The 21,922-nt window shown below is 38.6% G+C and overlaps 1 protein-coding gene and 1 pseudogene across 9 annotated transcripts; one reads left to right on the plus strand and one right to left on the minus strand.

The window, feature by feature from the left end:
- Positions 1-205: 205 nt before the first annotated feature.
- Positions 206-14,102, minus strand: LOC144231702 (tetratricopeptide repeat protein 39B pseudogene; annotated as a pseudogene). Of its 5 annotated transcripts, none has more exons than XR_013335151.1 (3): positions 13,780-14,102; positions 3,012-3,158; positions 206-2,555 (listed from the first exon to the last, which is right to left on the minus strand). The product of XR_013335151.1 is annotated as a tetratricopeptide repeat protein 39B pseudogene, transcript variant X3 (transcript). The 5 variants fall into 5 exon arrangements; XR_013335153.1 differs by having other exon boundaries at positions 206-2,500; positions 13,759-14,102; XR_013335149.1 differs by having other exon boundaries at positions 13,759-14,102.
- Positions 14,103-14,271: 169 nt separating this feature from the next.
- Positions 14,272-20,465, plus strand: SRSF7 (serine and arginine rich splicing factor 7). 4 transcript variants are annotated; one of them, XM_077764248.1, is made up of 8 exons: positions 14,272-14,362; positions 14,944-15,124; positions 15,418-15,594; positions 16,463-16,537; positions 16,621-16,731; positions 18,892-18,945; positions 19,489-19,524; positions 20,165-20,465. In XM_077764248.1, exons 1-8 carry the CDS (start codon positions 14,335-14,337, stop codon positions 20,217-20,219), a joined length of 717 nt encoding a protein of 238 aa, XP_077620374.1. In that variant the 5' UTR covers positions 14,272-14,334; the 3' UTR covers positions 20,220-20,465. The 4 variants fall into 4 exon arrangements, with proteins under 4 accessions (XP_077620374.1, XP_077620375.1, XP_077620376.1 ...); XM_077764249.1 differs by having other exon boundaries at positions 16,621-16,722; XM_077764250.1 differs by lacking the exon at positions 19,489-19,524.
- The last annotated feature ends 1,457 nt before the right edge of the window (positions 20,466-21,922 follow it).

The following is a 21,922-nucleotide window of genomic DNA, read 5'->3' on the forward strand; positions in this document are numbered from 1 at the left end:
TACTTTATGATGTACAGCTGACCCTTGAACAACATGGGTTTGAACTGTGCAGGTTTACTTACACGTGGATTTTTTGTTTGTTGATATGGTACAGCCCTGTAAACGTATTTTCTCTGCCTTATGCTTTCCTCAATAACCTTTTCTTTTCTCCAGCTTACTTTACTGTAAGGACACACTATGTAACACATACAACATACGAAGTATATGTTAATTGACTGTTTATGTTATTGGCAGGGCTTTGGGTCAACAGTAAGCTATCAGTGGTTAAGTTTTGGGGATGTCAAAAGTTGTATGTAGATTTTTGACTGCCTGTGGTGGTCAGTGCCCATAATCCCCATGTTGTTCAATGATCAACTGTGCATCCTTTGCATTTTCTTTTTCAAGAATGGGCATCACTCCATTTGCCAGTCTAAGACATTGCATTTTATAGGTATGGAGAAGGAAAGAGGGAAAAGTAATGGCCAATCCCTTTCTTGCTTGCTGCTGATCAGATTCTTAGCAGCTGTCTCTTCCTGGATTTCTTCCACAAAGAAATGATGTTTCTACCTGTTAATTTTCTTGCTGATTGTGGCTACTTCACACATGATAAACAAAACCACGCTTTGTGTCAAAACCATCACTTTTCTTTAGCTATTTGTTCAAGGGCTATGTGAGCCCTAAACTGTAATCGAGCTTCCATGGAATAGTCTTTGTAGTTTTTTATGTTGTCTAGGTTTTTTGTTGCCCTGTCATAATCTCCTTTTAGATAGTGTAGAATTCCTAGTTCGTAGTAAGTATACGGCACCAGATAATGGTCATATTTTAACAATTTCTCCTTCTGGATGACAGAATTAAAGTAATGCTCAGCCGTTGAATATCTTCCTAAGTGTTTCAGGCACAGACCTTTCAGCAAATTTAACAAACTTAGGTCATCCGTGCCATACTCGGTATTTGGATTTTCTCGCAAGAGATCTTGTCCTTTATCAATTATCGATAGCCAGCTTGAAATAAGGTCTAGCTTTTTGCTCATGACTCGGAAACCACTCCAGGCGTAAATGAATTCCAGAATGGGCTGTGCTGTAAACCAGCCTGTAGTGGTGCCGTAGCGCTGCCCCTTCTCAGCAACGAACTTTTCTATTGGCACAGAAGTTCCTAAAATTTTGATTCTCAGGCCATCCACTTTTAAGAAGAGAGAGCTTATGTCCTCACTCACCGATTTCACAGATTGGGAAGGAAGCAAGGTGAGTAGCATGGCTTTACTGTACATGTATATTGCCTTAGACCACCTGCTGTAATGAGACAGGAGGTCAGCATAGCAGTAAGCCTTCTTCCAATTCCGCAGAAAGATGTGGCACCACATGAGTTCCCAGTAGCAGAGGTGATGAACCTGCTTCCATTCATTTTGAATAAGAATGCACTCCGCTAATACTAACTGTGCATTTTCAAAATTTCCTTTCAGCATACTAAAACGTGCCTGAAAAAATTTAAGTATGACACAGTTTGGAAATTTCCGGAGGTAGATTAGGAAGAGATCCTCTACAGCAGAATTGTGACCCTTTTCAACACCAATAGCTACATAGATGTAACTGTAATAAAAGACTAGAGTCAAAGCACTTAAGATATTATTTATATGGGATTTGGAAGCACTCTCATAAAGCAAAGTCAAGCCTACCTCTCTATCACCAGAATATCCAACAATATTGAGTAATTTAAGTGTCTTTGGTGGCACAAGTGATAACAGCAGATTGAATGCTCCAAGTCCAAATTTTACTCCTTCAACCAGGTGTCTGTAGGTTTTGCTGTGGCTGTGAGGCATCTGTGTTAATACCTGTTGACAGTCTTTGTATATTTGATAACTTAACCCAATGTTGATTGCACTTTTAAGAAAACCAAGCATACTTTCATCCTGTATAAATGTTACAGTGGATTTCAGAATCAAACACTCCGCGTAGCAGACTTCAGCATGCAATTCCTCTTCTTTGATAGCCTTTATTCCCTGTTTCTTCACGAGATGAGAAAAATTCATCATCCTAAACTTTCTTCGGAAATTGTTACAGGTTTTCAGAGCCTCCTTTGCAGTGGTCATTCCAGTCTCTATATCCTGTGGCTCGAATGTCAAAATGGCCTTGACAACCATAAGGATGTTATAGATTAGAGCATGGTATATGCTGTTTTTCGACCATGGGTGAATGAGATCTATGGCATCAGAGAATCTGTTATTTAGAAATAAATACAATCCAGTTGTGCACTCCTCCAGGGAAGATGTTAGATTCATTGTTGTGGCCACAGGGATCATTTCATAGGCATCTTCAAACTTTTCCTCGTCACCTTCTGTCTTACTTAGAGCATATGATGTAAAGTTAGTCCCCTTCTCATTTTCTCTTTTCCTTAGAATAAGGGACATCTTGGCTTCCCTGCTTTAGAGATGGGAAATATTTGAAGGGGAGTGATGTGGCTGCAGTGAGGGTAGCTCCTGCTGTCCTGAGTGGGCTCACTTCTTCCACAGCCTGAAGTGTCACTGCTGCAACGGAGGCAGACAAACTAATAGGGTGGGTGCAGCATTAGGATATTCTCATCTATTCCAGACAAAGGGGGGGGAAAGATAATTTATTTACCTAGAAGAAGTACTTAAGAAAAATTCAAATCATTTGTAATACATAGAAAACATGTGAAGCAAATCATTTGTAAACAAAAAAAGTTCTTTTGTCAATAATATACACTTCCAGAAATGTTAATGGAGGAAGGCTCATTCCTTTTTTAAAAAAATGTTTGAGTATAGTTGACACACTCCCTATTTTCCCCCTCAGTTTTACTGAGGTAAAACTGACAAACCTGTAGGATACTTAAAGTATATAATATGATGGATTAGGGAAAATGAGAACATTTTTCTACTCTCAGCAAATTTCAATTATACAATACAATACAGTGTTTTCAACTGTAGTCACCATGTTACATGTCAGATCCTCAGACCTTATTCATCTTATAACTGAATTTTGTATTTTTTTTCACAAGCCTCTCCCTATTTTGCCTACCTCCCAAACTAAATGCTCCTATAAGGGGCCTTTTCTGCTAGAGGAATACTCTGGGCTGACTTCTGGCTGGGAACAGACAAAAGAACCTGGAACAGTGTTGCTCTATGCCTTCTGAATTCTTCCTTGTGAAATCGGCCTGTTCAAAGTCTGAAACCAAAAAACAGGAAGAGTTTGTTTTCTGTTCTCCAGCTGCGCCTGAAACCAGGTAGGCAAATCTGTTTAATAAGGGGTAAAGCATCAGTGAGCCCACTTGGTAGCATATCACATCTGGAATCACAGTAACTATCAACATAATCAAAAAGGTCATGTTTTGGTGTCCTTCTGCCTGACCCTTGCATTTACATCCCATTTGGTTCTGAACTTAGGCAGGAAAACGGATGTTATTTATTGACCCCTAAGAGACTATCTCCTTCTCCAACTCTTTTATTCCCTCTCTAGACGGTTGGTACTATTATCCACATTAGATCTTCTCCCCCCCCCCCGCCAAAACCCTGTCAGATCTACTTTGCTGAATGCAGCACCTTTCTCTTACCTTCCAAACCACCCTGGACATTTTTTTTTATGTTTATTTATTTTATTTTTGAGAGACGGAGTGTGAGCTGGGGAGGGGCAGAGAGAGAGGGAGGCATGGAATCCGAAGCAGGCTCCAGACTCTGAGCTGTCATTACAGAGCCTGACGCGGGGCTCGAACTCACAACCATGAGATGACCTGATCTGAAGTCAGATGCTTCGCCAACTGAGCCACCACCCCATCTGTTTGTCTACTCTTAAAAGGAGAGTAGATAAAATATATAAAATATATAAATATATAAAATAAGGAATGGGCTCATGCTAATTCTGGAGTCTGAGATGTCCCAAGATCTGTACATGGCAAGCTGAAGACCAGGAGCCAATGGTATAAATTCTAATCCAAAAGCTGGCAGGCTAAAAATCCAAGAAGGGCTAATATTTCAGTTAGAGTCATAGGGCAGGAAGAGACTGATGCCTTGGTCCCAGCAGTCACACAGGAGGGATTCCATCTTGCTCAGCCTTTCTGTTCTGTTCTATGAGGCTCACCCACATTAGAGGAGGCAATCTGCTTTACTCAGTCTACTGATTCAAATGTTAATCTCATCCAAACACCCTCACAGACACACCCAGAATAACCTCTGGCCAAATTCTGGGCATCCTGTGGGCCAGTCATGTTGACACATAAAATTAACCATAACATACTGTCTGTAAATCAATCTAGTGGGGCGCCTGGCTGGCTTAGTTGGTAGATCATGCAACTCTTGATCTCGAGGTTGTAAACTTGAGAAAAATTTCTATATTGGGCATAGAAATTATTTAAAAATAAAATCTTAAAGAAAAATTTGAAAAGGATCAGTCTAGTGAGAATGGATTAGGGAACACTAATACTTAGGGAGAAAGATCAGTCAAGTAGGGGGCTTGAGTGGGAGAGGCTGAAGGTACAGAAAGGAACAATTCAATGAAAAGAAAGCAGAGAGGGATGCACAGAGCACAGGTTCAGGAAGGAGTAGCCTTGGATAAGAGAATAACCTCTTGCACTAAATAGAAGGAACTTCCTTTCTGTCATTCAGTCAATACAGACTGAATTGAGCTCCTTCGATAATACTGAGCACTGTTCTTAGTGCTGGGGAGATAGGAGTGAACAAAACAAAGACCTAGCTCCCATGGAATAAACAAAGGAATAAATAACATGTTAGCAGTTGATTTATGCTATAAAGAAGAGTAAAACAGATTAAGACAGATTGTGGAATTTAGAGAGTGATGGTGTATGAGGTCCTTGGTATTTTATGCAGGGTGGTCAGGAAGGCCTCCCCAATAAGGCTACATTTGAGCAGAGCTGTAGACGATATGAAAGTCTCTTGCTCTCTTCTTTCAGTCTAAGATAAGTGAACATTCTTTGTGTTCCCATGATGTCTTGTGCTTAACTCTATCCCAGCACTTGCTATCCATATGTATTTTTAAACATCTATTTTCTTTCTGCATCTTATATACCTATCTTCATCACCAAGTACAATGATTGGCACTCAATTATTAAACTAAATTAGCATTTAAAATTTTTTTTAATTTTTTTTTTTTTTTTGAGAGACACAGAGTGCAAGTGGGGCAAAGGCAGAGAGAGAGGGAGATACAATATCTAAAGCAGGTTCCAGGCTCTGAGCTGTCAGCACAGAGCCTGATGTAGGGCTTGAACTCAGGAACTGTGAAATCATGACTTAAGCCAAAGTCAGACACTTAACTGACTAAGTCACCCAGGCACCCCAAAATTAGCATTTGTTGAATGGCTATGACAGTTTTCAATTTATATACACTAAAATAAATTTAAGATGAAGTAATCATGTAACTGTTAAAACAATTAGACTCTGAAAAATAGTAACAGTGAATACTACAAAGAATTGATGTCCTGGGGCGCCTGGGTGACTCAGTCAGTTAAGCCTCTGACTTCAGCTCAGGTGATAATCTTGTGGTCCTGGGTTCGTGCCCTACGTTGGGCTCTGTGCTGACGGCTCAGAGCCTGGAGCCTGCTTCAGATTCTGTCTCTCTCTCTCTCTCTCTCTCTGGCCCTTCCTTGCTTGTGCTCTCTCTCTCTCAAAAATATAAATCAACATTAAAAAAAAAAAAGAATTGATATCCTTAATATAGTAAGAGTTTCTAAAACTCAACTAAGAAAATATACCCCAACAGAAAAATCAGCAAAGGACATAAATGCACTGCCAATTAGCATAATGTTAAATCTCATTGTAAAAAATAAAATATAATTAAAAAATAATATATCCATCTTAAAAATGAAATTTGGCAGATTAAAAAATTCATCCAGTGTTAATGAAGGTGCAGAGAACCAAGTACCTTTGTGGACTTCTTGGTGGGTATATAAATGGCTACCACCATTTTGGAGAGCTATTTGGCAACATGTTTTAAAAGCTTTTACATTTTTTATTCTATTTCTTAAAATGTTTATTTATTTATTTGAGGGAAGAGGAGCAGAGAGAGGGAGAGAGAATCCCAAGCAGGGTCAGTGCTGTCAGTGCAGAGCCCAACATGGGACTCAAACCCATGAACTGTGAGATCATGAGCTGTACCAAAATCAAGTTGGACGCTTAACTGACTGAGCTACCTAGGCACCCCTTTCTATACTCTTTGACCCAACAATTTCACTTACTGAATTATCCTAAGGAAATGATCAGGAAAGTATGTAAATATCAAAAATACTTAGGCATTATTTATAATACAAAAAGTGAAAATAATCTAAATTTCTTACAACAGAAGATATTGATGAAATGGAACACTGTGCCGATACTATAATGTTGTAGAGTATTTAATGACTTGGAAAATTGTTTATGGTGTAATGCACTGTATTAGTTGGGGTTCTCCAGAGAAATATAACCAATACCAGATAAATAATATATAAAATAAGGAATGGGTTCATGCCAATTCTGGAGTCTGAGATGTCCCAAGATCTGTACATGGCAAGCTGAAGACCAGGAGCCAATGGTATAAATTCTAATCCAAAAGCTGGCAGGCTAAAAATCCAAGAAGGGCTAATATTTCAGTTAGAGTCATAGGGCAGGAAGAGACTGATGCCTTGGTCCCAGCAGTCACACAGGAGGGATTCCATCTTGCTCAGCCTTTCTGTTCTGTTCTATGAGGCTCACCCACATTAGAGGAGGCAATCTGCTTTACTCAGTCTACTGATTCAAATGTTAATCTCATCCAAACACCCTCACAGACACACCCAGAATAACCTCTGGCCAAATTCTGGGCATCCTGTAGGCCAGTCATGCTGATACATAAAATTAACCATAACATGTACCTTCTGTAAAACTATATAATTTGTTTTTCAAAGAACTGATATAGTCATAGTTAAAAATGGAAACTATAAATTCCAGATTATTAATAATGGTGATATCAGAGTGGTGGGATTATGGATAACATTTATATTCTTTGCTTAACAACATTCAAGAAATATTGAGTACCTACTCTATGATAAAGACTATGCTAGGAACTAGGCATACAGTGGTTAATGAAGTAGATTTGGGTCCTGCCCTCACAAAATTCATAGCCTGGTATTTGTGCTTTTCCTTATTTTATATAATTTCCACAATCAACCTGTTACTTATAATCAGGGGGAGAAGCTTGTGATAGTTTTGCATGCTTTATCTCATGTAATTCTCACAACTGTATGAGATGGGTATTACTGTCATTTCTCTTTTATGTATGGGGAAACTGAGTCAAGTGAAGTTAAGTGGCCTGCCCCAAAGCATAGCTGGTGTGTGTAGGAACAGGATTCAAACCCAGATAGTGGGACGGCAGAGCTTACAGCCATCATCAACAGTGCAGCATGAGCTAACTTCTGTTTTTTAAAAGATTGTTATTGTTTCTTTTCCATTCTGCTTTTCTATGTTTTCCATTTTCTACAACAAAAGTAGATTATTTTTATAATTTAAGAACATTTTTACGTCTTCAATTTAATATCACATGGATAATATTTTTGTTGTTTGGGGGTGTTTTGTTTTTTTGTTTTTAAGTAGGCTCCATGCCCAGTGTGGGGCTTGAACTCCTGACTCCAAGATTGAATCACATGCTCTACTGACTAAGCCAGCCAGGCACACTTACCTGGATAATAATCTTATCCATATAGTCCAATAGAATAATTGACCTAAATACAGAAGAATATACAACCTGCTGGTCAAGATAACTCAAAAGTTTGAACTGGATTATGATTATTAGCTTTGAATCATTTTTCAGAGTATCCTTGAATTTATATTTTGAATGAATACAAATGAGACAATGAATGTCTAAACATTTATGTGATTTTTCTCGAACCAAGTAGTAAATTACAGAGACAGGATTCAATTTCAATTCTTTGAATCCCAGGTCATTGCTCTTTTCATTAACTCAGGCTGTATTCATCAAAGAGGTAGCTGGATGACCTTGGGCAAATCACTTAATTTTCCTGATTGTAGGATGTGATACAATTAAGTAAGGTTTCAAAGTATGAGTAGGACTTTCATAGGTAGGATTGTTTGTAGAAACAATCAAGGAATATCAATATTAAAAGATAAGAATAGCATAAGGAAAGGGCAGGATTTGTCCCAAAATGAGCAGTTCCAAAATGAGCAGTTTGGTTTTTATTGGTAAACTGAAAAAAAGAGTTAATACATGTAAACATATAGTGTCTGGCACATATTAAATGCTTAATGAATACTGACATTTAGTAAGATAATTGGGGGCTAGAGCTCTCTTTTGATATGAGAGAAGAATAATACCCAGAAAGTTTGTAACAGATCTAAGATAATATGATTAGTTAATAATAGAGATGAGAACGTATGTTGTTGGACTTCCCAACTCAACACTTTTGCCATTTCACCGTATTTATGCTGGAATATGGCTGTAAACACAGGCTGAGACAGTGACCATGGACCATGGGGAAATATACTGTACACCAATGATCTGAAAATTGCTGGAGACTGTTTTTCCAAAGAAAGAACAGTCACACAGGCCACCATATTCGGCACGATATCAAAATTATACACTAACTGGGGTGTCCAGTTGGCTCAGTTGGTAGAGCACATGACTCTTGATCGTAGGGTCCCTGAGTTTAAGCCCCACATTGAGCATGAAGCCAAGTTAAAATTAGAAATAAATAAATAAATAATTATATGCTAATTATAAATGTTATATCTCAATTAGTGAAAAGTTAAAATATGTTTTGAAAGAATGAAATTTTATACATTCTAAAGTTTGCGTGTTATGTGTGTGTAGGCTATAAATGTGCTTTATTAAAGAAAGGAAACAACATATTGCCAAACTGACCGTCAAATATATTGTATTACTTCACATTCTGATTAGTGTGTGTGTCAATTTCACTGCACTGCTGACAAAAATAGCATGTTGTTTTAATTTGTATTAGTAGGACAGACATTTCTCTTCTTCTTTGTGTTTTATTTTTTTATCTGTTTCTGCTTTTTTTTTAATTTAGTTTTTATTTAGTGAAGTCATTTTTTTTTTTTTTTTTTTTAAGTAAGCTCTATGCCCAAGGTCGGGCTTGAATTCCAGACCCTGAGATCAAGAGTCACATTATCTACTTACTGAGCCAGTCAAATGCCCTGTCATTCTTTGTTCTTAACTAGCGATTCCAGACTCTTGGATTTTGAGAACTAGGTAGATCTGAGAAACAGTGGGGGAGGGAGGGTACAAACATTTTTCTATCAAGAAAACATGAGGGGTGACCGTGTGGTTCATTTGGTTAAGCATCTGACTCTTGGCTTCAGCTCAGGCCATGATCTCATGGTTTGTGAGTTCGAGCCCTGCATCGGGCTCTACGCTGACCGTGCAGACAGAGCCTGCTTGGGATTCTTTCTCTCCTTCTTTCACTGCCCCTCCCCTGCTCACACACACTCTCTCTCCAAATAAATAAATAAACTAAAAGAAAGAAAGAAAGAAAGAAAGAAAGAAAGAAAGAAAGAAAGAAAGAAAGAAGGAAGGAAGGAAGGAAGGAAGGAAGGAAGGAAGGAAGGAAAGAAAGAAAGAAAGAAAGAAAGAAAGAAAGAAAGAAAGAAAGAAAGAAAGAAAGAAAGAAAGAAAGAAAAAGAAAGAAGGAAAGAAAGAAAGAAAGGAAACATGAGAGAGATGTCTGGCTGGCTCAGTCAGAGGAGCATGTGACTCTTGATCTCGAGACTTGAGTTCAAGCCCCATGTTGGGTGTAGAGATTACAATACGTACATAAACAAAGTTAAAAAAAGAAGACATGAGATAAAAAAAATAATTACTCTTAGCATCCTTTCATTTAAAAAGATACGAAGAGGAACACTTAAAAGAATAAGAAAGATATAGTCACAGAATAAAAGATAACTTTTTCAAGAAAGGGTGGTTGGCAATAGTTCCAATTTTTCTGGAATTGGGAGATATTTTTATCAAAGTTCTGACAGTCCTCATGGGAAGATTTGGGAACCACTGTACTCACCATGCTACAATTCTTGGTCTTAGTCTCATTTGAAAAACGAAGTGGTTAGACTAATGATTTAATGTAGCTCCTCCTGTTTCTGTGTTTCAAACCACTTCTTTCATACGCAGTCTAAACTTGTCTATTTGAGTTGCGGTGTATGTAACCATTTGTCATGGGCTTAGGAATAGTTTTTCTACTCGCTTTTTTTTTAAAAAAAAAAGGTGTACTTAATCTTATAGAATTAGCTTCAAAGACTAAACTTTGTTATAAAAAGCAACAATTTCCCTATTGCTCATGAATACCTATCTCCCCATTCCACAGCCAAACACCCTTGCCTAGAACCTTTAAGAAGGTTCCAGCATTTGATTTGCAGATTCCTGTAGATATATTTTTTATGAAGAAAATTCCTTTTTCTGAATTGTTGCTTCTTATATGCATCAGATTGCTTTTGTCTCTGTGGACAAGGTCAAAGGAGAAAAGTGACACTTTCACCTAGAAGGCAGTAAGTGAAGAGACAAAGACGTCTTGGGAGTGGCTACTTAAGGCTGGTCACCATATTTCAGGGTCTAGTCCCCAGCTTTGCAGAAACAAAACTTCAGTTGTCAATGTACCCAAGTCATATCATATTCTTAGCAACTGACAAAGGTGAGTCAAACCGCTGTTCCTCCCTCTCCTCCTCCTCCTCCCCCTTCTCCTCCAAACATTAATTGACCACTCAACATGTGCTAGACAGTGGGCAGTGTTACTTGCTTGATTTACCTGAGATGAGCTACTACTATCAAATCCTATTTTGCAGATGAGGAGGCTGAAGTGGGAGGAGATTAACAACTTGCTCAAGGCTAGGCAGCTATTCACTAGTGGAGCCAGGATTCAAACCCAGCTCCCACACTCCATGAGCTTATGCTCTTAATCATCACACTATACCTACCATCTGTCTTAAGGAAAAGCTTCATGAACAAAAACCACTTTTATTGTTTAACAGTAGAGGATATTAATTTCCAGGGACCAGAAGATGAGCATCAAAATATTAAATAAGGGAAGTCAATGGACTTGAGAATCTTTAAGTATAACTGAGAGCTGGCTAATAACATAGGTTCTCTTCTGAGATAGTGCTGAATGAATCGCTAAATTCTGTCCATGCGAGTCTAGCTCTTCCTAGTTAAGACAACAAGCTGACCAGTAACTAATTTCACTAATACTCTTTCTTTCGAGAAGGAGCAGCATAATTGACAAAACTGTTTCGGGTTTGATGGTTTTACAGTTTCACACATTTTATGACAACCAGACTTTACTCAGAAAGCCTCATTGTTCCTATATTGTTTTATACTCCTAAACTACCCATTTAGGTATTATTTGTATCAGTGGAGCACTCCTGCATCACATGTTTGCTCTCCCCAGTTTCACTCTTTGAAGTTGGTCAAGGCAGTAGTATTTTTTAGCTGTGGCTGTCCCTACCCCCATCTCCATATTTCAGTATTGAGTACAGTCCAGTACTTGGCTAATGAAAAGTACATTTCTTTATACAGTAGGAAAGAATTATAAACATGCCTCTGAGAAGTTTTCCCTCCTAGAATTTCATAAGAGCATTCTCGATGGAACTGAAGATTATGAAATGTTGAAAAACAAAAAGAAAGTTGTACTTGAATACAGATCTTTGGATTGTCCCACAGTACATAAATTTACAGCACATCCATAAATACATATTAAAGGACTAGTGTTTATAAACAGACTATTTCTTTATATCAAAAATAGTACATGTGCAGAAGGTCTAAACCTGTTTTTGTTTTCAGGTTTCCACAGATAAGCTAAAGTAGTGGCAATGATTTAAAAGTGAAACTAAAATGAAGAAGAAAATATGATAAAGAGTTAACTTTTTCTTTAATGCTTCTCTGGAAAAACTGAATCTAGAAAAGGCAGATAAATTTTGAAAGCTGCTATAAAAGGATTAAGAATGAACTCACCCTCCCCTAAACTAATAACATAATCAGTTTTTAACAACAGTAATGTGTTAAGCGTTACTCAAAATTGCATATTAGGAAATCTTAGAATATTCATTGAATTAAGTAGCTTTCATATTCCAGTTAAATCTGGGAATGTGATCTTAATTTAACACACAATCCTATAGGCAGAAATTTATATGGCTGAAACTGATTTCAAAAGAAGTCAGTAGGAATAGAAGTACTCCATATAATATTTCCCTAATTTGGATTGATGTGGAGTGAAGAGAACTGGTTATGTGTTCTCAGAGAGAGTGTTCTGTATAATAGTGTATGGAAATTCTATGAGGAACTATTGTTTTTTCATGGTACCTATGATAGCAAACCCAGCCTAGAATTGGCACTTCTTTAATAGAGATAAATAACATGTAATGTAATTAGCTTATCAAAGCACCTGTCTCCTAGAGAGGCAGGCAAGCCAGTCTGGATTTACCCCTTTTCCTTTAACGTGCTCGAAAGCAGTTTAAGTTGGAAATTTGTGTCCATTTTTTATACTATTACTTCAAAATCTCTTTAGTACAGCAGACTCCGTATTCAGAAACAAGAACTATTTACTGAGGCCTAAGAGTATTAATAAGTGCTATCTTTCAATAAGTTACCTATGGTTTGTCCCATGGCAATTTTCACAAATTCATATTAGAAGAAAGTCAAATTAGTGAGCCTTTAGAGGACTGACACTCTAGTCTTTCACAGAGTATATAAAAAGATCTTTATCATTTAATCTTTTGAGAAGAACCCTGCCCTGTTAAGTAGATAACAAAAATCAAGAAGACTAAGGGAGAACCACTATAACATTTTATAGAACTTCTATTTTCTTGCTAGAATTTTCTTGCAATGGTTATATTCTTTCCATAATTTGAGAAGTTTGAAAAAATATGCATATGAGTTTGTAGCATTATCAAGAGAGGATCCATACTTTATTCACCAACTAAATCTCCTTTCTCTTGTATTCTGTACCACACACCCATATACATCATGTTAAGTTACAGATGAGAAACATAAAAAATACAAATACTAAGGATTTCATTTTTCATGTAAAACAGTTCCAACTCATATATTCCAAGTATTCATGATCTAATAATGTCTTTGTGTGTGTTTGTGTGGCTGGTGAAAAAGAAGTTGAATCTGTATTTGTAGACTTGGGGTTTGGCAGATACATTGTATAAAATCAAAACTGAAAAGTATAGCATAGAAAGTATAATTAGTAATATTGTAATAAATTAGTGTGACAGATGACAACTCCGACTAATGGTGAGTTGGGAGTACTATAAAGAATTGTTGAAACATTATGTTGTACATGTGAAACAAATGTAACATTGTATGTTGCTTAATAAAAAATCAAATCAGATCTTTCAAGTGATTCTGTCCAAAGAAAAGGTTTACATTTATTTTATGAGGAGAGTGGCTGAGCAGGAAGGCTATTACTTAAAGAGAATTTAACAAATTTTTAGTGCTCAGGATATGAGTATTAGTGGATGAGATGTGATACTATAATACAAAGCAGAAAGCACTAGAAAGAAAGCACAACTGTGTGCTTCAAATGCAAATCATTTCATAATTGCCACTAGCTAGAATGCTTTAAGGATTTAGGGTTTTTGCACAATTTCACTATAATAAGAAAATAAAACAAAGTACTCTATTCCTTTGTCCCCCAGACTCCAAGAACTCGGACCGTGTTGATGAAAATTGGTTCTGAAGGGGCTGGAGGGTCGGTGCTGTCCCTGGGGGCATCACTCCTTTTTGAGGCCCATGGTGCAGAGACCACTACTCAGAATGGCGGGGTTCATGGAGTTCTCACCCTGGCCAAACTCCCGATTACCTCTGATGAGCCCCAAAGATGACTGAGTAGCAGTTTAGACCAGGTCCCCAAGCAGAAAGGCGGCGACAGCTGCAACATCAGCGGTTAAATTGTACGGTCTTTCATAAGGCCGGTCTAAGCTACCTGTATTAAGACTGCTAGAGCTAGGGGTCCCTAGTATGGGGAAAGGGGGAGGGAGAAGGGAAGGAAAATGAGGAGGCTACAGGAAAAAGGGGGAGGGGAGGGGGCGGGACACCGCGGGGAAGTCCGCGGGTTTACAGGCTGGGTCTGTGGTTCCCATGGAAACGTATCCCTCCGCCCTAGTCCCGTTTCTTAGCTCCATCAGTTCCCTCCGCGCCGCTTCTCCACTGTTTCCGCCCTGCTCCTTTGTGCCGCGCAGAACGTCGAAATGACGCATGCGTAGAGAGACCCAGCCGCCGCATATATAAGCGCGAACTCAGCTCTTCCTCGTAGTGCCGCTGGGACCGTTGGCGACTGGTCTGGTGTTGTGGCTTTTGTATTACTCACTCCCTGGGCACTGCGAGCTGAAAGAGCAGAGCTCGCGGGCCAGTCATCATGTCGCGTTACGGGCGGTATGGAGGAGGTAAGAGGCCAGGGCCCGGTAAGGGACGTTGCTGTGACCATAGTGAGTATTGCCAGGCCGTGGGGTTGGCGCGGCGGTTGGGAGACGGTTATTCCGCGTGCGTAATGGCGGCTTCGGCGCACACCATACGAAGCCGGAGGCAGCGGGGGCGGGGTGTCGAAGGCATCCTGGGGATGGTGGGTGGAGGTCCGTGGTGGGTTCCGTATNGGCGCATTTCCTTGGCGCTTTCCCGCCACTTTAGCAGACAGATCTGGTCGCAGCTGTAAAGCCAAAGGTGGTTTTCAGACTGGACAAAAGTGGCAGCGTCGATCTGCGCATTCTCATCAGACAATCGGTCGAATTGAGTGGGAACGGAGACCTAATCTTTTCGTCTGGCGGCTGCTTTCTTTTCTCTTTTAGTTCTTTCGAGCGCGGTTTATGGCTCTGGGGCGGGGAGCTGGAGGGAGCTGGAGTCCTGGGCGAGCCGGCGCNGCAATAAACGTGCTTTGTACAGTGTTAAGGATGGCCCGTTTGGGACAAAGAATTCACTCAAACTTAGAATTTTGCATAACCTGCGTTCTTGTATTTGCGTTTTTAAACAGAAACCAAGGTGTATGTTGGTAATCTGGGAACCGGTGCCGGCAAAGGAGAGTTAGAAAGGGCTTTCAGTTATTATGGTCCCTTAAGAACTGTGTGGATTGCAAGAAATCCTCCAGGATTTGCGTTTGTGGAATTTGAAGATCCCAGAGATGCAGAAGATGCAGTGCGAGGACTGGATGGGAAGTAAGTAAGATGTTGGTCATGGAACTCCACGTTTATCAGAGTATTCTTGTGGGCTGGGTAGTGAGGTAGGTGATAAGCTTGGATTCTGTAGTCTGGAGGAGACTTAATACTTAATCCTAATTCTATACAGCCAAGAAGGGGGAGCAAAGTTGGAGTTGGAAGGGTTTATAAAGGTAACTCATTGAAGCTTGTGAGGGTAAGCAGTGTTTGGAAAGTTCTAAATGTAGAAGTCCGGTGTTTTGGTTGTATTTGTTTTTTTTTAGCATTAGAAATTTGTTGGTTTTCTTTTATAGGGTGATTTGTGGTTCCAGAGTGAGAGTTGAATTATCAACAGGCATGCCTCGGAGGTCTCGGTTTGATAGACCACCAGCCCGCCGTCCCTTTGATCCCAATGATAGATGCTATGAGTGTGGCGAAAAGGGACATTATGCTTATGATTGTCATCGCTATAGCCGGCGGCGGCGAAGCAGGTATTGATTTTAATAAAGGAGTGGTTGGTATTCTAGTTAATCGAAGTAATTTTTTTATTAGCAAGGCAGAAACTAGTATTTTTCTATAAACTTGAATGTTAATTGTACAGGTGTATTTTACAGTTTTTGTTTAATTAAATAAATGTTAATATATTAATAATCAACCTGGTCAAAACCTTTCAGGTTTCTTCGTTTGAGTCAGTCGCCTTGATTCAGAATGTCACGAGCCTTATGATATCATGCTGAGGCGCCTTGCAAATCCGACAATTAAGATCCTCCTAGACCTTGAGGTGATCAGCATAAGAGGCCAGATCCCCTCGAGTCATCTACACCTAGCTTCACCTTATTCTTTAAAGGGCAGAAAATTTGAGACGGTGATCGCCGTAACAGTAAATTTGGCTTACAATTGGGGCCCCCTCCGGTTTAGAAAGAGGAACACCAGATTGACCACATTCCCAACTAGAAAAATCTTCTTGCGTCAATCAAGCCTCACCTGGCTCATTTGGCTGTCAGTTTGATCGTCGTTAGATTGAAGAAAACATCTAGATGCAGCGATCGGCTATAGATACTTCTAGATCGTCTAGATCTACTAGACCATGGGCCAAAGAGGGTCGACCTGCAAACTTGCAAGGTTTATTTTAAATACACATTACAGTGCTTTATATTATGTAATTCTAAGTTGTAATTCAGCTTTTAACAAATCTTTTTTTAGGTAGTTAAAAAAAAAAAAAAAACTAATAGGCCCAGAGTTTATTTCCAATTGAGACACTAAATTTAAATAGTTTGAGATTTGATTTCAGCAGAGGCACACAAACTCCAAAAACGAGTTATCATCTAACATTCTTTCTTTTTCTAACTTGAAAAATAGGTCACGGTCTAGATCACATTCGAGATCCAGAGGTAGGCGATACTCTCGCTCACGCAGCAGGAGCAGGGGAAGGAGGTGAGAAATATTATCTAACTCAAGTTTTAACAAGCAATAAACTTTAATTGAACATAAGACTTAAGCTTTGATTTATTTCTTAGGTCGAGATCAGCATCCCCACGAAGATCAAGATCTGTGTCTCTTCGTAGATCAAGATCAGCTTCACTCAGACGATCTAGGTCTGGTTCTATAAAAGGATCGAGGTATTTCCAGTATGTAACACTTTCTTTCCCTTATTTGTATTTGGTTTGTCACGTCTTAATGACTGCACTTTAAGACAGTGTCTTAAAGATATAATTGAAGCGGATTTGCATCAGAAAATATTCTGAGTTCTAAAAGTTGAATTTGTACATGACTTACACCTAAGTGGATAATTGTACCGATAAAAGCCCAACCAACGATTTTTAAAGGGTTGTTTGACAGTCCATGGTAGAGGAGGGTCCAAAGCACAAATCAGGTCCTTCAGTGAACACTCTGGGTAGACCTGTTAAATTTTTCTAAGGTTAGTTTGTGTATATGGGTAAATAATGGTACCTCTTGCTTGATCTCTGATAAGGAGGCCTGTTAGAATCAGTGGGAAACTTTAGAAGCAAGTTGAAACATAAATTTCTCCTTTTTCCAGTGGAAGGGTGAATTTGAAACCATGGGAAGTTCTTTAGGGTAGTAGTTGTGTACATGTGGGTAAATGTGGCTTGTGTAACCAGATGTACGCTGAAATGTAAGAAATTAAAACGGGGCACCTAGGTGGCTCAGTTGGTTGAACATCTGACTTTGGCTCAGATCATCATCTCCCACTCTGTGAGTTCGAGCCCCATGTGGGACTCCGTGCTAACAGCTCGGAGTTGGAGCCTGCTTTGGATTCTGTGTCTCCCTCTCTGTCAGCCCCTCCCCTGCTCTCGCTTGCTGTCTCTCTCTCTCAAAAATAAAACATTAAAAATTTTTTAAAAATCAGATTAGGAACCTTAGGTTTTTTTTACTCCTTTTGTAGAAAGCCTGTAAATTAGGTGATAGAAATGGGCAAGATTCAGGGTGCCTGGGTGACTCATTTGGTTAAGCATCTGACTTTGACTCTGGTCATCATCTTGCGGTTCATGAGTTCAAGCCCTGTGTCGGGCTCTCTGCTGACAGCTCAGAGCCTGGAGTCTGCTTCGGATTCTGTCTCTGTCTCTCTCTCTCTGCCCCTTTTCTCTTTGCCCTCTCTGTCTCAAAAACAAGCATTTAAAAGTGAAAGACCTGGGTAAGACTCTAGCGTATAAGGAGCTGACAATACTATGGTTGAGTCTTAGTAAGGTATGCCATTGGCAGTTAGTGCTGTTCCATAATAGCCCAAGATCTTTAAAATGCAGGGATTCTAAAACTTGTGGTCCACTTGAGAAAGCTCTGGACTCTAGATGAATGCATTAATTTGATTGCAGGACCCTAATGTATGTCAGAGGCTGATGTGGTTTGTGTGACAAATGGCCTTGAACCACGAAAGCTTGGTGATCTAAGAATAGTCTTCGCCCATTTGTGACTTTTCATTGAGCATATTACCTGAAGAATTGAAATCTCAGTTTAGGGGTCTATATGATGGTTTGGTTTTGAGATACAATTAAACCAAACCAGACTAGTTTTTTTTTTTTTTTTTAAATATATTGAGGAAATATTTAATACAATTATAAACGTAGGAGGGTAAGGAGACATAGAGGGTGATGAGTTTTTTTTTTTAATGTTTTATTTATTTCTAGGAGAGAGAAGACAGCGTGAGCAGGGGAGGGTCAGAGAGAGAGGGAGTCAGAGACTGAAACAGTCTCCAGGCTCTGAGCTGGCAGTCAGCACAGAGCCCGTCGCGGGGCTCGAACCCACGAACTGCGAGATCATGACCTAAGCAAAAGTCAGACACTTAACCGACTAAGCCACCCAGGCGCCCCCAAACCAGACTAGTCTTAAAACCAGTTTTTATTTCTGTTGGATACTATGCACTGTTTAAGAATGTTGTATGGGAACTGCGACAATCAACCTAGCTCATTGAGTATGATAGAAACAAATGATTGAAGTGGTACTTCCTTATTTTGATATGTGGGCTTGTTGAAAGTGTAATCATTTGTTCAGTTTTAGGCCGATATAAGACAAGAGTTGTATCTTGCTTATTTTTTTTTTAAATACTAAATTTAAACATTTTTTAGGCAATCTCTTCACCCTGCTGGGGCTCGAACTCCCAACCTTGAGATCAAGAGTTGCATACTCTACTGATTGAGCCAGCCAGACACCCTATGTCTTGCCTAATTTTAGCTTCTCTATTCTTAGTTTACCTAACAAAGCGTTCAGTAGTAGGTGTTTAAGGAGATCACTCCTCTGAACTAATTGATAATACCATTTTTCTTTTTATTAAGATCCCGGTCGAGATCAAGATCTAGATCCAGGTCTCTTTCACGACCAAGAAGCAGGTAGGGTAAAAATCTGTTTAATGCTCTTTTAGTTATATGGCACCAATATCCAAAGAGTTCAAAGTGTTTTGAATTGTTGAAATTTTAAGTGTAAACTGAGTTTAAGTGTTAGTGGGAACACATAACCTTAATAGTAAACCAAACTTTAGAACTTGCTTTATACATGGCCTATTCTGACTGACTTCCTACCTAGAAAAGGAAATGTCAAGCTACAGAGACAAAGAAGTTTGTGACTTAGGGGTTATGTTAAGAGGCCTTGTTAGAACTGATAGGTGCATGGAAAAAAGCATTCTGAGGTCATTGTGCTTAAAGTAGAGTGTAAAGATTAATCATGACACAATAAAGTAGTTCACTCATTTTATGAAGAACAGTTGTTGGAAGATTGGCTTTCGTTAGCAAAAACTGGTAGACTCTTAGTTGAACCGCAGCCTGACCTTTTAATATTAAGCTCAGAGCAACCTGGGGGTTCATTTCATGATACTGTGATTATAAGAAAGGTATTGGTTAGTACTTTTCTTAATAGAATTTCTCATGTTTTGACAGCCGATCAAAGTCCAGATCTCCATCTCCAAAAAGAAGGTAAGCTAAATAATTTGTTGCCAAATCTTAACTGTCAAGTATGGCCTCTGCAGAATTTGTTTGCTTACTGCTTGCTTTCCAGCCTTTGAGCNATATATATATATATACATATATATATATATTTTTTTAATGTTAGTAAGTTTCTTAAATGATTTTGCCATTTCAAGTTGAGATTAATGTGTGGTGGATATTTGTCATAAAACCTTAGGATGATTATTAAGATGTTTAGTTCTGTAAACCTTTAAGTGTAGAATTTCACATTAAACACACTTTCCTCCACATGGGACAATAGGTAAATGAAGTACCCACATGAAGGGAAAAAAAAATTGTAGGTTGAAATCTTAACAACTAAAGCATTATCTAAGTTAGTTGCTACTTAATGATCAAAAAAACTCCAGAATTCACGTACTAGTTTTCTTTAACTTTGTGATTTTTAGCAAGGAGTCTGTTAAACCTAATCTTAAGTAGGGACAAAGGGTTTGTATGTAAATCTTTTAAGTAATTTTTAGATCTCCGCTATCTAGTACTTTTGGCCACCTGTGAGTTTATTGAAATTGAGTTTTGTCCTGATAATGTACATGAGAAGAGTAAATTTCAGTAGATACTAATCAGTTCCAAACTTAATTGTTTTTCTTTTTAGTCGTTCCCCATCAGGAAGTCCGAGAAGAAGTGCAAGTCCTGAAAGAGTGGACTGAAGTTCTCAAGTTCACCTTTTAGGGAAAAATTATTTTGTTTACATTATTATAAGGGATGTGATGTCTGTAAAGTGTAACCTAGGAAGGGTTTTTCAACCATCTAATCAAAATGGATCTGGATTATTACTCTGTAAATTCACAGCAGTAAGATAATATAAATTTTTGTTGAATGTATTAACATCCTATGGTCTGAAAGAAAATGTGGGTTTTTATTTGGCACATTTAAATAAAATGTTTCTAACTAGATTTTTGATTTGTGTTCAATATTAATACTCAGTTTGTTAAGATTCAGAGGGTAAACCTTGACATTAACTAATTCATACTGACCTATATTCATTAATGGTGTTATTTGAGTCATGAACATCATTAGCTGTAGTATACATACACTTGGAAAATTCCTTTTTATCCTTAGAGTTGGGTAAGACAAGAATTCAAGTCCTCTTAATAGCTTAAGTGTATCTGAGAAGTCCCTAAATGAATCTGTTGGAGTTGGTGTTACTAGATATTAGCAAGCTCTAATGGACTCTGTCAACCTAGAGGGATCGTGGATTCCAAAGGCTTCTTAGGATAGTAACAATTTAATTGAGGTTTTCAGGCTATTAGATGGGATGGTGTCAAATTAGAACTCCTGATTTTAGTAAATTCTACCCAATGTTCTTTTGTTTCTTTGTTTTCAACATTAATTTTATACCACAACTTTTGCATGTTGGAGGAATTGTCTGAATTTGGGACAAAACATCTTCATGTAAACCAGCTTTGCAAAATTTTCCAGTCCAGATACTCTTCTTGAAATGGATAGCCTTATTCTGAGCAGAGATTATTAGTTCCTATCCTAGGTTTTTCAGTTCCTGACTACCAACATCTTATTTTGCCAGGCTGGTGCAAAGTAATTACAAAGATGTCAATCTGAAATGTTAATGAGACTGAAGCAGTTTTGTAAATCTAACCTACGTTTAGCAACATCTCATGTAGTTGTTTTTGTAGCATCTGGTAGATCTTAGAATATAGCTGGTAGACTCTTTACTCAGACTTTAGTAGGGTAGTCAATAGTTAATTTTGAGTTTTCTGGTCAAGCTTTTACCAGGTATTCTTTAGCATTGGTCCAAAAAAAAAGGGGAATACTGGTCTGCATCAAATTTATTTGGTCTGAATGATCACTAGTGTGTTGGAAGATTGGATGCTTTGTTTTCAGAATTTTGACAACTGGCTGAATTATAATGGTGTAAAGCTATGTGTATAAACGGCAGGCTTGTTTGTTGCACTTGGTCAGCTTTAATTGTTCTGTATTATACAAAGATAAGTTCACTTAATAAATCTGCAGAGAACAAACAATCCTGATACTCAATTTTTCGAAGTGGGAGTGCTGAGCCAAGAGTAGGAATCCTTAATCCCGTAGCTTTGGGATGGATTACCAGCAGCAACCTAGGGATTAGTACAGGAGACCAAAAAGGATATGGAGGAGGAGTAGGGGCAAAAATGGGTCTAAGCACAGGAAGGCCAGCCCTTGATGGGGAGGGAACACCAGATACCTAGATCAGGACCTTTCACGTGCTTGACAGCAGCTACATCGGTGATTAGTATACATCTGAACATGATACATGTTGATGCAGTGTACTCTTTGTTTGCATTTTTAGATGTTGGGAATGCTAAATTGATGTGACTGATTTGATAAGTGCTAGTCTAGACCTAACTCCTAAAAAGCC

The sequence above is a fragment of the Crocuta crocuta genome, unplaced genomic scaffold (assembly GCF_008692635.1).
Source record: "Crocuta crocuta isolate KB4526 unplaced genomic scaffold, BGI_CrCroc_1.0 scaffold164, whole genome shotgun sequence".
NCBI lineage: Eukaryota > Metazoa > Chordata > Mammalia > Carnivora > Hyaenidae > Crocuta > Crocuta crocuta.